The sequence below is a fragment of the Hemitrygon akajei genome, chromosome 6 (genome assembly GCF_048418815.1).
Source record: "Hemitrygon akajei chromosome 6, sHemAka1.3, whole genome shotgun sequence".
Lineage (NCBI taxonomy): Eukaryota > Metazoa > Chordata > Chondrichthyes > Myliobatiformes > Dasyatidae > Hemitrygon > Hemitrygon akajei.
Window position 1 is genome coordinate 143752557 of NC_133129.1, and position 15063 is coordinate 143767619.

General features: G+C 37.7%; 1 protein-coding gene across 30 annotated transcripts in view; it reads left to right on the top strand.

Moving 5' to 3' along the window:
* Window positions 1-15063, top strand: part of sox6 (SRY-box transcription factor 6) — a 598739-nt gene that overhangs the window by 360866 nt on the left and 222810 nt on the right. For all 30 annotated transcript variants that reach the window (XM_073049425.1, XM_073049424.1, XM_073049429.1 and 27 more), the window contains one exon: window positions 5850-5939. In XM_073049425.1, coding sequence (XP_072905526.1) covers window positions 5850-5939 — 90 coding nt within the window. The remainder of the gene's footprint in view (window positions 1-5849; window positions 5940-15063) is intronic.

Genomic DNA, 15063 nt, shown 5'->3' on the forward strand with positions numbered 1-15063 from the left:
TAGATGTAGGGATGCGAGATTCAGCCACTTGCTCTGGGTCTTAACATTAATAAGACCAGGTGAGACCTGGAGTTGTAGAGGTAGTGTTGGCTGATGGAGTCATTGCAGAACACATTACTGCAAGAATAGTCCACTTTCTCCAAACTGACCTTTTTATCAACTTACAGAAACAGCTTCTTGCCCTCTTCCCTCTCCCCTGCCATCAGATGTCTGAATAGTCTATGAACACCTCCTTGTAATTCTTTTTCTCCACTATTTATTTGTTTTGTTATCCATAGTAATTTATGTCTTTCCTCTGTACCACTGCCACAAAATAACCAACTTCACATCATATGCATAGTGTAGGCTTCTGTTGGTCATTGTCATCCATGGATATTATGTCCTAGCTGTCTAGATACTCAAGCCTGGGCAGTATGATTTGCAGAACAGGCTTTTGTCCATGTACCAGACTCCCCCTCTCTTCGCATTTGATGAATCCAAAGGAACGGCAGAGTCCGATACAGTTTGGCATCAGCAGTATTGCGGGAATTACCAGTCAGTGTTGAACTCAAAGCAGGACTGCTTTAGGGAATCCAGCTCCAGAATTTTCCCTTGGGGTTTACTCCCGAAGCCTTCCCCATGAGTGCATGCAGCTGCCAGGCATTGGAGGTTTGAGATAAGAGTTTTCCTTCTTTTAGATGAGCTGACAGCCATGGCTGATGATCCCCATCTGCCCGAAGCAACTGATTTTAAGGTGCCAGTAAGCCGCCTTTGCCCCTTCTGTCAGTAGAAACTGTTCTGCCAGGCTTGGTAGCTAAGGCACACGTGAAAGCCAGGAGCTGGACTTGGTTGTTAGAGGTTATTTGAGGCACACGTCTTTGGAAACATTTAATAGGTAGTGGGAGCTTGTTCCCGTTATCATCCCCAGCTACTACAACCTTAAGGAGCCATAATCATACAAGACAGTGATAATAAACCTGATTCTGAGAAATCTGATTTGTTTACATTAGGTCTGTGTCCTTTTCCTTGCAGTTGTAAGAACCCTGAACTTTTAAGTAAGATTCAGCAACTTTCATACAAGAACCATTGCCTGCATGTTGTGGCTCTACATCCATCCAAGATTTTATGTCAAGATGTAGACCTTCTGTGCAATGTCTTAACCTTCCACTAGTAGCAGAGGCTCCAATAACTTGTCTTCTAGGCACTGCAATTACTTAAACTTGTCACTTAGAGCTTTCTTTTTAAAAATCTTCTAAAAACCTACTTCTTCAACCAATTTTATGGTGACTACTACCATCTGACATCTTGCTGAATGCTCAAGTGGGAAGTGAAGGGTTTTGCGGTTACCATATTTCAGTGAGACTATAAGCAGGAAGAGTGTTTTTGCTTTAGTCTACAGCAGGGGTTCCCAACCTTTTTAATGCCATGGACCAATACCATTAAACAAGGGGTCTATGGACACCAGGTTGTGAACCCCAGTCTAACAGGATAGTCATAGGTCTGTTAGACTGTTAAGATTTCAAGCCCTCCTTCACTTCCCAGCAATTCTCACAGGAATATGCATGCTAGTTATGTAGAGGTTTGGGTTCTTAATCATCACAAATTGATTAGCCAGGTGTTAATCAGTTTATAGGTTTACATTAAGGAAAGAGTCAATGAGATAAAGCATTGGAAGGGTGACAACACTGCACAAACACATACCTGGAATGGATCAGCATTCCTTGGGGGAAAAAAATGGCCTTGTGGGGTTAAGATCAGAGATGATGATTTAGGTCAAATCCATTAAAGAATATATACATCATGGAATTCCATGATCTTAATTCCATTTATGATGATATTTACTGGTATATTTGGGAAATGGTCAATAGACATCACTGCTTTACAAACAGAAATAACTTCTACAAATTCTACAAAGGAAAGCAAAAATGAATGCAAACTTTCTCACAAAATATGAAGACTAATTTTAATAGCTAATTCCTGCACTTAAGAATGGTTTTATTTTTGGAAATTATTTTAAATTTTCCAAATTTCTGGAGCAATTTTGATAACTTGTGTACGTTACTATTGATTAATGGAATGTTTTACCCTGATTGGAACTGCTATTTAAAACAATCCATGGTTTTAGCTTTCAATACAAACTAATACTGATTGATAACAAGAAATCTAATGTCCATATGATTAATAATCATCTCACAAATAAATATTCATCTGGAACTGCAAGTAAACCATGGGTCTTAAATGATTGAAGCCACACAAATTCTGTCTCTCCAATCTTTATTAAAATAAAAATAAATTCCTTGTCTATGACAAAGGAACATTCAGTCAACAAAGTCCTGTTTGAATTTCATAAACTGGCAAAGAGAAAGAGGAAATGATCTAGGTGGTGGAAGAAACCAGAGGTCTTTGAGCCAGTGCTCATTAGGGGTTCAGACGTGGAGAGGGTCAGTAACTTTAAACTCCTTGGCTTTATCTTTTTGGCAGATCTGTCCAGGAACTCCCACATAAATGACTTTACAAAGAAGGCTCTGAAGCACCTTTACTTTCTTAGAGGTTTGTGCAGATTTGACATGTCATCCAAAACTTCAACAAGCTTTTATAGATGCACAATGAAGAATATCCTGAATGGTTGCGTCCCAAGCTGGCATGGAAACACCAAAGCCCAAAATTGGCAAAGCTAACAAAAATTAGTGGATACAGCCCAAGTCGATCACAGAATAAAGCTCTTGCTGCCATTGAGCACATCTACAGGGAGCACTGCCACAAGAAAGGATCAATGTTCCCTACCATCCGGACCATGCTCTCTTTTCACTGCTGCCATCAGTTAGGAAGTACAGGAGCATAAGGTCCCATGTCACCAGGTTCAGGTATACTTATTACCCTTCAACCATCGGACTCCTGAAACAGCATGAACAACTTCAATCACCTCAAACTGAACACAACCTCTTGACTCACTTTCAAGGCCTCTGCAACTTTTGTTCTCAGTATTTTTTTTAATTTATTGTCATTTTTTTTTGTATTTGCATATTTTGTTGTCTTGCACGCATGGTTTACTTGTCAGTCTTTGTGTGCAGTTTGCATTGATTTTATTGTATTTCTTTGTTCTGCTGTGAATGCCTGCAAGAGAATTAATCTAAGAGTAGTATATGGTGACACATATGTATTTTCATAATAAATTGACTTTGAAATTTGAACTTGCAATTTAAACTAGGAGGCAAAATAATTGAAGAAAATTGAGTTTTATCTTTGGAAGGCTTCCTTTTTTTTAAAAAAAGAGCCTCTGTTAGAAAAATAAGAGTCAGGGTTATGATAGCTCAATGAAGAGTTAGAAATAATCTAGAAGCCAACAACAGGAGTGATTCTGCAGATGCTGGAAATCCACAGGAACACACACAAAATGCTGGAGGAACTCAGTAGGTCAGGCAGCATGTATGGGACTGAACAGGTCAGGCACCGTTTTTAGAAATGAAGTTGATGTTTCGGGCCGTGTAACCCAGAACTAGACATCATGGTAAAATGGAGAAGGCTGGTAAAACAACCATGCCATTTAGGGTGATTAAACTGCATATAAGAAAAAAGTTGGTGCACAGTTAGAGTAAAAGGTGTGGGTTATAATGAAAGAAACTTAGACATTTTGGTAGTTGTAGGATGTGAATGGAGAGAAAATTCTCTGATAGCTCCTTCAAATGTTGAATGGAGTTGAAATGTTACAAAGGATCAATAAATTTCATGTGTTTCATTAATTCCTCATTCCTTTTATACAAATGAAGACTTTTGTCAAATGTCAATTATTTTGATTCATCAATCTTTGTGTAGGTATTAGCGAAGCATCTCTGATATAGGAACTTGAAGATTTTACTTTTGTTTCAGATACCTGGAATAGATAAATATGCCTCAGCAACTCAAAGATATGTAAAGGTCTCTGATTAATGTTTTGTAGGCATTGCATGATGGAATTATAGTTTAAGATGAGGGAATGGTGTATGTTATTCATCAATATAAAGAAAAAGAACAAGAGATGAATTAAGAAATAACAGCAGGTTCACTTAACATTCATAATGGGAAAAATGGTTGAGAGGATTTTATGAGATGCTATCAGTGTTCACTTAAAGAATAAAGGAGCCATAAGGAATAGTCATCACAGATTTAGGAGGCAATAGTTCATGCCTCACAAATTCACTAGAATTCTTCGAGCAGGTAACTAAATGTGCAGGTGCTTTTTTAGTTAAAGATTTTCAGAAGGAGATTTGATGAAATTCAAATTGCAAGCTTTCAAAAATGATCAAGGCTCATAGAATTAAAGACAAGTCAATGAAAAAACTGACTTGGCATAAAAAAAGTAGAAAGTAATGTTGAAGAGAAAGTGAAGTCCTTGTAGCATTTAATTTGCTGAATAATACTGCTCCATTTAACAGCTCATGGGATAATGTTTTGTAACCATAGTGATGTGAAATATACATTCAGTGGCCACTTTATTAGGTACACCAGTACTCCTTGTTAATGCAAATATCTAATCAGCCAATCATGTGACAACAACTCAATGATGAAAAGCATGCAAACATGGTCAAGGGGTTCAGTTGTGTCCAGAGCAAACATCAGAATGGAAAAGAAATGAGATCTAAGTGAGTTTGATTGTGAAATGTTTGTTAGTGATGGATGAGGTGGTTGTAGTCTCTCAGAAACCGTGAGGCTCCTGGGATTTTCAAGCACAGTGGTCTCTAGAGTTTTGTAATGAGCTGAAGAGCGTTGGGCTCCGAGGTTTATAGAGCACTTGAATTGGTTAATTGTTATTTAATAACAATTGCTAATCATTTGGAGTTCCTTGTGTTTTCCTCCAGTAACTCATTCTTTGTAACACAGTCTCTTGGTGTTTTCTGTTTAAGCTTAAGTTTATTTTGATAGACTCAATAATTCTATGTTACTTAAGAGGATTCCCGATTAACACTAATCGCAGGGTTCTAGTTTAGAGACTGTTACCTCTCACAGTGTCACTTGGCTGAGCCACCGATGTTCTTTTGGATTATTATGAATAAACTCTCATCACTGCCACTACATTAGAGCCCGTCTTTCCTCTGCACTTGGGTTCCAATATCATTAGGGCACATTGTGACAAGTTTACAGAGAATGGTATGAGAAACAAAAGAAAAAATCCATTGAGCAGCAGTTCCGTAGGCAAAAGTGCCCTGTTAATGAGAGACATCAGAGGAAAATGGCCAGCTTGATTAAATCTGACAGGAAGGTGACAGTAACTCAAATAACCATGTATTACAACAGTGGTGTACAAGTAGAACATCTCTGAATGTAAAACACATCAAACATTGAAGTGGATGGGCTAGAGCAACAGAAGACCACAAATACATACTCAGTGGCCACTTTATAAGAGCTACTAATAAAGTAGCCAGATTTGAATCAATCCATGTTTAAACCTTCAAATACGATAGTAAGAGGTAGCATTTTTGTGTCTGTTGAAGAGAGTATTGTCAGTATTGGGCAGTGGATTATTTTCTATTTGAGTCCTAATATCAGAATCAAATACTTCTGGATCTGATGAAGCTCTGGCTCAAACACTGATCAACCTCAGATACTGTTCTGTTTCCCATAACAATCATGTAACTGTCACTTTGGTCTGGACAAAAAGCTGCTTTCTTTTGTGCGTCCATGAAACCCATGGTTCACACATAGACAAATGGAATGAAAGTCTTGGCAATTATTAATGAAATTTACAGAGTTACTGTTTAGGCTAAGCATTCACTTTGTTAGCAGAGTATTCATTATTTCAGATGTTGGTCAAATGCCATAACAGGATCACCAAATATTTTCACTGTTCAGCAGTAATGTTTCTTCTAAATAATATGTATTTTTCCCCTCTGCAGAATCATCCTGTGTCGAGAAATTTCTCTCTAAGGACTGGAAAGAGAAGATGGCTGGACTCAATACAGGGGAGATTCTTGGGGAAATCAAAGGTACTCCATTATTTGGATATGCTGCTTAATACTGTGGAGGAAATAGTTTATTGAGGAAAGCAACCTAACACAGAAAAAATGGACAACTAGTCAAGATACTGTATTGTTAATTATTCTTTTTCACCTTAGCTTTTCTCTCTGGTAGATAGCTAATTTCTCCTTCATTACGTTCTAAAGATATATTGAACTTAAATATACAAAATGACTATCTGGTTAAAATGTTCATTGCCTGATCTGGCTGGATTACAAGAGCCACAATGCGATCCAAACTTACATTTGCAAAATTTCCTCATTACTTTGGTATTATCCTTGAATGGAAATACATTCCAGTTTCTTTTCTTTACAATTAGATTTTCTGAAAGCCCTTTCTGCAATTTTCTTCACCCACAGCTTTAACAAGTACGTGTGGAATACTCTTCACTTGCCTGGATGAGTTCAATGCCAATAACTTTCATTAAGTTTGACATCAAACAGATAAAGCAGCTCAATTGATTGGCACCCTATCAACCACCTTCAGCAATCATTCCCTTCACTGATGACTAGTTCACCCAGTTACTGCAGTGAACTATCTACAAAATGTACTGTGGTTATTAACTCTAATGGCATCTTTGGAACTGGCAAAGGACGGGGGCTGCACAGGGATACCACCAAAAAACCTTCCTAACTTGAAAATACATTTACAGCCTGTTGTGTCTGTACAACTACATATCAATTAAATAAAAACACACATATAGAGGTGAGGTTAACTGGTTTATTGACTTTGCAGAGAGAGAACAACAGATCAATGTGCATGGGTAAGTTATCAATCAATAAATAGTACTAAGGGGAGTCATTGTGCTAAAAGAAATCGATCCATGTATTATACTTTCTCTCTCTTTAGATTAAGGTAGCATAAAGCTGTATTATGTATCAAAACATTTCATTTCCCTTGAACCATATTCAATAAAACATGATTTAACAATAAGAGTTCATAACTAAATCAGTCTTTTGGGTGGTGCTCTGTTTAGTTTAGAATATGAGATGCACAAAAGTGACCATGAATGGTGCAAAAACCCAAAAATGTCGTCCATGTGGCAAATCCTCCCATGATGCAAATGACTATCGGTTCAAAGGAAAAAAATGCATTAAGTATCACAGACAAGGTCATAGAGAGAGAATGTGCAGGGCAGACAAAAGGCACAACCAAAGAGAAAAACTACACAGAGTGAAACGCTTCAAACACAAACTAAACAAACGTACAAAGTGACTGAATGTGAAACTGAATCAGACAACAGAGAGTACAAAGGTGAGCTGTCATACCTGGAACTGCATAGCATTGCTGAAGCAGATTGTGAAATTATTGGGATCACAACAGATGTGTTTGGTGTAAAATTGAAAGTGTAGCTGGATACAGGGTCAACTTTGTCTGTAAATTCCAAAGTTAACTACAACAGACTGTTTTCTAAGCTACCATTGGAAAAATACCTAAGTGAAGCTAGAGATCTGCACAGCCGAATAAGTGTCTCCCAAAGACAATCTGAAAGTAGACCTAATGAAAGGCAAACTGAATCTGTCACAAGCCCCAAATGGAGATTAGGAGTCAAGCAGGAAGTTCCTCATAATCAACACTCACAAGGGACTGTTCCAGTGTAATTGTATCATTTTTGGTGTTGCATCAGCTCCAGCAATTTGGCAAAGAGCAATGGTCCAAATGCTCCAAGATATCCCAGGAACACAATGTTATCTTGATGATATCATCATGACTGACAAAAATGATGAAGAGCACCACCAGAATCTTAGTAAAGTGCTTACCAGGCTGAGTAAGTATGGTCTGAGCACAAAGAGAGAGAAACATGAGTTTTTCAAGAATGAAATCTCATATTGTGGACATGTCATTGACAAGAATGGTTTACTTAAGTCACAAGAGAAGATTGAAGCGGTGTTGTAGACACCCAAATTTGAATATGTTTTACAACACAAGGTCATACTTGGGCTTTGTATACTACTCCCACAGATTTCTCCCAAACCTTGCTACAGGGCTGCATCCGTTGAACACACTGTTGCAAACATGAGCAAAGTGGGTTGGTCAGAATGTGCCCTGGCCAAGAAACATCTGTGGAAGCTTTTAATAGTTCAGAGAATCTTGATCAGCTTTACTGGACATCAAGACCTTCTCCATTTTCAAATGTTTCTGAATCTCTCCTGTACCCAGAAGTACAAAAATTAATAAAAATAAAATTAAAAGAAATAAAATAAAAAATAAAATACCATTCATAAAAAGCTCTCTATCTATTCTGCAGCCTTACTATCCTCAATGTAGTTGTCTCGTGTGCCAGAATCACTAGTGGTTTCAACCAGAAATGCCAGGATATCCCTGTAAGGTGCAATCCACTGATTTCTTTATCACCAACATTATAGAACAGCTTCCCCACAGCTCTGAAATCTGCCCCTGTTACAGCCCTTTATCTTGTTTCACATGTTTCAGCTTGATTTCCTAATGAGCTCCTCTGGAGATGAGACTATCATCCCATCTCTCACATAACAGCTCCTGACTGTTCAATTTAGTAAACTAACACTCATTTCCAATCTCTGTTTCCACTGCATTGTTCTCAAATGTGCTGTGGCCTGTCTCTTTTAGAATACCATATTTGAGTCCTTCCATTCAATTTAATGCTTCAACTTTACCCACAATGATCCCACAGCTTAAAAATTATAACTTGTCGCAGTGACAGAAGCAGACCCGGCCTTCTAACTTCTTTGATCTGCTTTTATTCTTTCCATCAGTTAATCACACTACCCTCCTCCAACACCTCTTTGCCTGCTAATGTCCGACTGGATGGGGCCTCACTGATTCAGTTCAATCCAGTGTGTACAAGGACTTATCCAGAATGACAATGTCTCCTGCTCCCTGGCCATAACCTCTTAAGATCTGTCTTTCTCTCCATTTTATATCACATTAGCATGCTGCCATTTAGCCAAAAATATTGTATCAGTTGCAATGAATATTCTGTAGAAATCCAGCTCCAGTTTACCATTGTGTCTCTCAGCCATTGACACTGTCTCCAAATGGTCATACAGCATTGCCAATATCCAATGTTCAATGAGCCTAGATTTCTTCCAAATAAGTGTTGGGGACTGGAAATGTATTGTCTTTACATCTTTCACTAATTATCTTTTCTAACTTTCACTCTGTTAACTGTCTGAACCAAAATCAGACTGTTACTATTGAGGGTCATTGTTGACCTGAGATGGTCTTCTTTCCATTCCATCACCACATCTACTTGCTTCTGTCTCTGTAATATTGCTCATTAATGCCCTACTTCGGTTAACCTGCTTCTGTTTGATCACTTCCTGGTTGACCTGTGGACATCAATCCCAAAGCACTATATTCTACAATCCAGAGTTTTGAGATAATGCAAAATTCTAGTGCCAATGTCCTAATGCAGTAATTCCCATATGTCCATCCCCTTTGTTCTCGATAGTTATTGCTTAACCAATGCATTGTCATTGACCATTGTCAAAAGTTAACCATTGTCATTCTTGTCTTTAGTCCTTCCTTGGGGTTGTTCAATTCTAAGACTGCTATGTTATCCCAGTTCCGGTTCGCTTTGCTATCATTGATTTTAACCATTCTGCCTCTGGCACCCATGCTTTCAGTTGCCAAGGCATTAATATTTACAGTTCACTCACTAAACCTCTCACTTGCTCAATCTCATTATCTTCCAGCTAGGCACTACTTAGAATATAGAACACTACAGCAGAGTTACAGGCATTTTGGCCCACGATATTGTACTAACCTTTTAACCTAATCTGAGATCAATCTAACGCTTCCCTCCCATACAGCCCTCCATTTTATTTCCAGTTCAAGTTTCTCTTCATTGTCTCTAATGTATCTGCCTCTACCATCACACATGGCAGTATGTTCTACTTGAAACCTATTTATGTATTCAAATCTAACATCCATTTGTGTTGTTTCACTTCAATCTTGCTGATAATATGACTGTGAAGTACATTTGGATATTTTACTTAAATTAAGGCATTATTTAAATATAACTTGTTGAAATTGACGCAAGTAGGAATATGAAACTTGATTTCTCACAAAATTTGATTGCATGCTGTCCATACTCACTGAGATTTTTGCTGAACATAAGGTGGTTGCTTTACCGGTTCAAATAATCCATTCAGAACTCCCTATGGCTGCAACTCGTCAGCCAATTGGATTGGTCAATTTTGCAGTAAACATTCAAATTACATCATGCAATCATTGCTATAACAGGGAGATTTGATGCTGTACACACTCTTTTAATGAGCTTTCATTTTGTTCTTGAACCTAAGAGCTCATTGTTTATGTAGAGTAAGATTTAATTGATGGAGGAAAGGAAAGTACACAATCAGTTTTAATCTGTGTCCAGTAACACTGATGTTTATAGCTCATCAGCTGCACAACTCCAATTAGATGTCCAGCTGAAACTGGGCATGGAGTTTGGATTACAAGCAACTTTCAACAACAGAAAAGGAATGCTCCCCATGATGGGAGCAAGCTTTTGAGAGGACTTAGTGACAATGAAAATAAAAACCCTAAATGTTTCTTTGGAACAACAGCCCCTCCTTCCCCAAAAAGATCGTAAAAGCAGTCTGACTTGACGTAGCCACTATTACTGAGTGTCTTTACACATCAGAGAAGCCTCAATGACTGATATACCAAGGTAAGATAACAGATTGGATCATAATATTAGACATCCATCTATGAAGTTCCGGCAATTGCAGCTGCTTCAGTTAATCATTTGCCGTTTGACTCAGGTAAGGTCAGAGCTGATCTCTATATTTAAGTAAATTCTTCAGATGAATTCCTAAATAAATAGATAGATAAAAATTGCAAGTTAAAATCACAGGATGCATTGAGTAGCTCTCCTGCTCAGTGACTGCTGGTGGATAAAAGCACAAAATAGGTCTGAACTATGAATCTTGATGATGCTTTGTAAGACATAAGTACACACACACACACACACACACACACACACACACACACACACACACACACACACACACACACACACACACACACACACACTCACTCACTCACTCACTCACTCACTCACACACACACACACACACACACACACACACACACACACACACACACACACACACACACACACACACACACACACACACACACACACACACACACAAAATTTTCACTTTCCAGGGCCCAAGAGCTTATTGCTGACCTCAGCTTTCTATATTTCTACCATAGCAGCATAACCTTTCAGAAGGGTCAGAGTTGTTTGTGACAAAGTTTAAACTTCTATTAAATATTTCTTACTCAAGTTTTTGTTCTTTTTTGTAAACAAGTAAACAGTGAGGTCTTGTTGGCCCATGTTTAATCAATGTAAGACAATGTAGCATGTTAATTGGACTGCATCAAATCAGACAGTTATTTTAAGCTGGCTAAGTTATTTTAATCATTATAACTGTGTTCATGGAAGCTTGCAGACCAGACTGATTTTGTCACTTAGCACATCAAACATAGTCACAGGTATAGTTAATCAATCAATAGTTGTGTATTTATGTACTCCGAGAGTCAGCCCTCACAGCATTAATTTTTGATGTCTGGGATCTGTCTCCTGAAGCATATAGACAACAGCATGAATTGCTTTGTTGCAGTGTAAAAGAGTTTCATTTACTCTGTAGTGGTATTGAGTTTATTGTCCATAAATCAGATGAGCAAGTTGATCCACTCCAGAAACCAAAGGTTAAGGAATGAATTCTAGTTCTTCTTTCTGTCACCCCACTTTTCTGTCATTGTCTTTGTCATTCCTTACAATCCACAATGCTTTCTCATATTTATACTGTTCTGCAGCTAGTTGACATTATCCGCATGTGATGTTTTTCAGCAACCTTTGCTGGGACAAATTAATTTACACAGATGATCTAAGAGCTTCTGGGACAGACATCCCATACATGCAAAAAAATGTTGTGAGAGCTGACTCTCTTGAGTACACAAATATCCCAGCTATTGAGCGATCATACCTGTGAATGTGTTTAATATGCTAAGTGACAAAATAAGTCTGGTATGGAACTTACCTTGATCTCTTTTACAATGACGCAAATAATTTGGCTGTAGTTGCCTGGTTTGAAACAGGCCAATTAACATAACCCTATTGTCTTACATTTGGCTGATGCAGGTGAAAATGTCCCATGGTTACTTCACTTTGCAAATAATATTTCTTGAGTAGTCAATCTCTTACTGTGAACAAGCAGCCTGTGCTCTGCGGACAGTGCTGTTTGTTTGCAAAGTTGCCTTTTTAACTTCAAATGGATTATTGTTGGCAATTTACATGATAATCTGGTTCTTTCCAGAATGGTTCACATTTACAACAAGAAGGAATATTGGTTAGCAGTTTAACTGTGTCAGAAACTACTCTGACCCTTTGGAAATGTCATGCTGCTGTGGTAGAAAGCTGAGGTTAGCAATAAGCCTCCCAGGCCCTGAAAAGTGAAAGCCTTTGTAGTGTTTGCAAACAAAGGGAGATATTGAAGGCCACGAGGGACTACGTTATTAGAGTTATATAAAGCATATAATACAGAAATAAAGACAGATGATTAATAAGTAGTAGTAGATAAAACAGAATAATACATCATCCATCTAATGAGCCGTTCTGCATATGCCAGAGGGGAACCACAATCCAATAACCTTTCACGTACTCTTCTCTCGCTCCCTTTGCCCTTGTTTCTATCTCCAACTCTTAGCACTAGCACTAGTTGTTATCCAGCCTGAGAGAAGATTTTCCCTTATTGCCCCTTTTTATACCCTTCAAGACACCTTTCTTTATCTCTCACAACTTTTGGCCTAGGCATACATAATTAAAAATTATGAATAAGAAATAAGAACAGGTATGTAAGGGAGAAAACATTCTTCACTGATATCTAATCTTAACGATGTGCATTCAAAATAAAGACATACTATTGGTCAATAGAAGGGTAACAAGCCATTACCACTTTCCAAGATGACACCATTTTGTCTTTTGATCTTGCGTTTTAGTTTGGCATGTACCACAGAGGAATCACATTTAACTCTTTCCTCACAGGATAGCACTGGCAATGTAGTTCAATGCATAAATTCTGTCATGAAACTATAAGTATTTGTTCAGTATAAAGCTTTTTTCCCCCTGAACTTTAATAGAGATACTAAAGGAGAATAAAGCCACACGATATCTCTTGATGAAAGAAGTCGAAGTAAGTCTTCTAGAGATTGACATTGTTAGTCTTTTGCAGAATAATGCTATACTAAAATTGAACCAAGAAGACACAGGAATCTAAAATAGGATCATAAATCCTTCCTGAATTCATTCATTTATGAAACACTTGACCTATTCTATTTTTGAATATAGATTTACTCCAGTGACACAAGAATGATAATCAGCTGAGGGAACATTCCGGGAGATGTGTTTATTAAAAGATTTTAATTAGACTTGAATACAGCTGTGGGCAAAATTGAATGAGATCCGAACAGGGGGTTGTTGTTATTCCCAGGCCTATTGAAGCTTTTGTGAGAAATGACACTTTGCCTAGCTTTTAGTGGGAGCTCTTTACTTTGGAGGATAGAGGCTGTGCAAGTGGAAGATAACCTGAACTCACTCTCCCTCTAGAACTCTGCAAGGTCCATATCCTTTTACAGCATTACTGCAGGAAGAGCATACCTGGGCAACATGCCAGCAAGGCAGCATTAATACCCTTCAGTTCTAACTGATGGAATTCTTCCTGGTATACTATGCAGCGAAAGGGAAATGAGTGAGGTAACAAACGATGAAACACAGTCAGCTTCTGTACATAAACAACCTTTGGAGAAAATAGATTATTTTCTTGACAGGAGTGTTTAATTGGGTTGTTCATAATGTTCAGGATATTGACTGCATGAGAAATGAATTGCGAGCAGCATGGCTGGAGAGTAATGGAAAATAAAAGTTCACCTGTCCAGAATTCAGGGTTTAGAAAGTGAATACTTAGTGTGAAGGAAATTGCAAAGGCTTTGACTTTAGTCACTTTGTTAAATTGTGATAACAAGTTTCAGTACTTACTATCTTATCCTCCAATGAAAATCTTAATCTATGTTATTTGATTTTAATTGTAAGCAACACTTTTAAAGTAGGTATGTAAATAAAAGCAAAACTAAGTCACTATATCATGACCTTAAATGCTTATATTATGGCCTTAAATGGGAGCCTTGGTTACTGGGCTAAACGAGGCTTTGTTACAAAACATTCATTTGGTCGCAAACTCAATGGAAATCACACCTTTATGTATTTCAAGGTGTATGAAGTGCATTCAGAATATAGAATTTAAAGTGTTTGCTTAATTATTTTGATTTTTTTCACTCTGTAAATTAGGTCCATGATATTTTAGTAGAAACTTTAGGATGAAGGACCCTGGGGTACCAATGAGGTGAAAAAAAGAAAGTAGGGCAGGTAGTGAAATAAATCATGAATTTGTGGAGATGTGATAGTAACCTTAGGATTTAAAACCTTGTAGATTAAAGAATAAAGGGAGGAGTGAGTTGCATTTCTATCATTGCCGTTTGTCTAACATTGAATTTTTGAAATTTGCCTGAGAACTATCTAGAGAGCTAGGTACTCTTGATGTATTGCATCAGTTGTACTGTGGTTTATGGTGTAGAATTTGGGTGAGTTGGATAGTTCAAGATCACCCTTGCTGTCCAATAGCTGATAAACATCTCAGAGGTCATACCTTTTATGTTGTGAGGAAGAAAATATGACATACAGCTTTTTTTTAAAATTACCCATCTGATTAATTTGGTTAGACTCATCTGAGCTGTATAGATCTGGAGAACTCTGTATGCCACAGATGCAAAGGCTTGATTTTTAATGCATTTTTATATAAATCTGTTGCCATTATCAGAAATGTTTAAAACCATAGAATTATAGCTCATAGCAGCATATAAAGAGGCCGTGACTTCCATTTTGTCCACACTTACATTTTACTGCCGAGAAATGTTGATAGATTGTACAAAGGCTGTCTTTAAAGACTCTCCAAAACTCTGCATTACGGAGGCAACATAATTGGTTAGGACAAATACTGGAATAATTTTGTCTCACCTTTTTTTTCTGAAGGTAGTTTCTCAGCT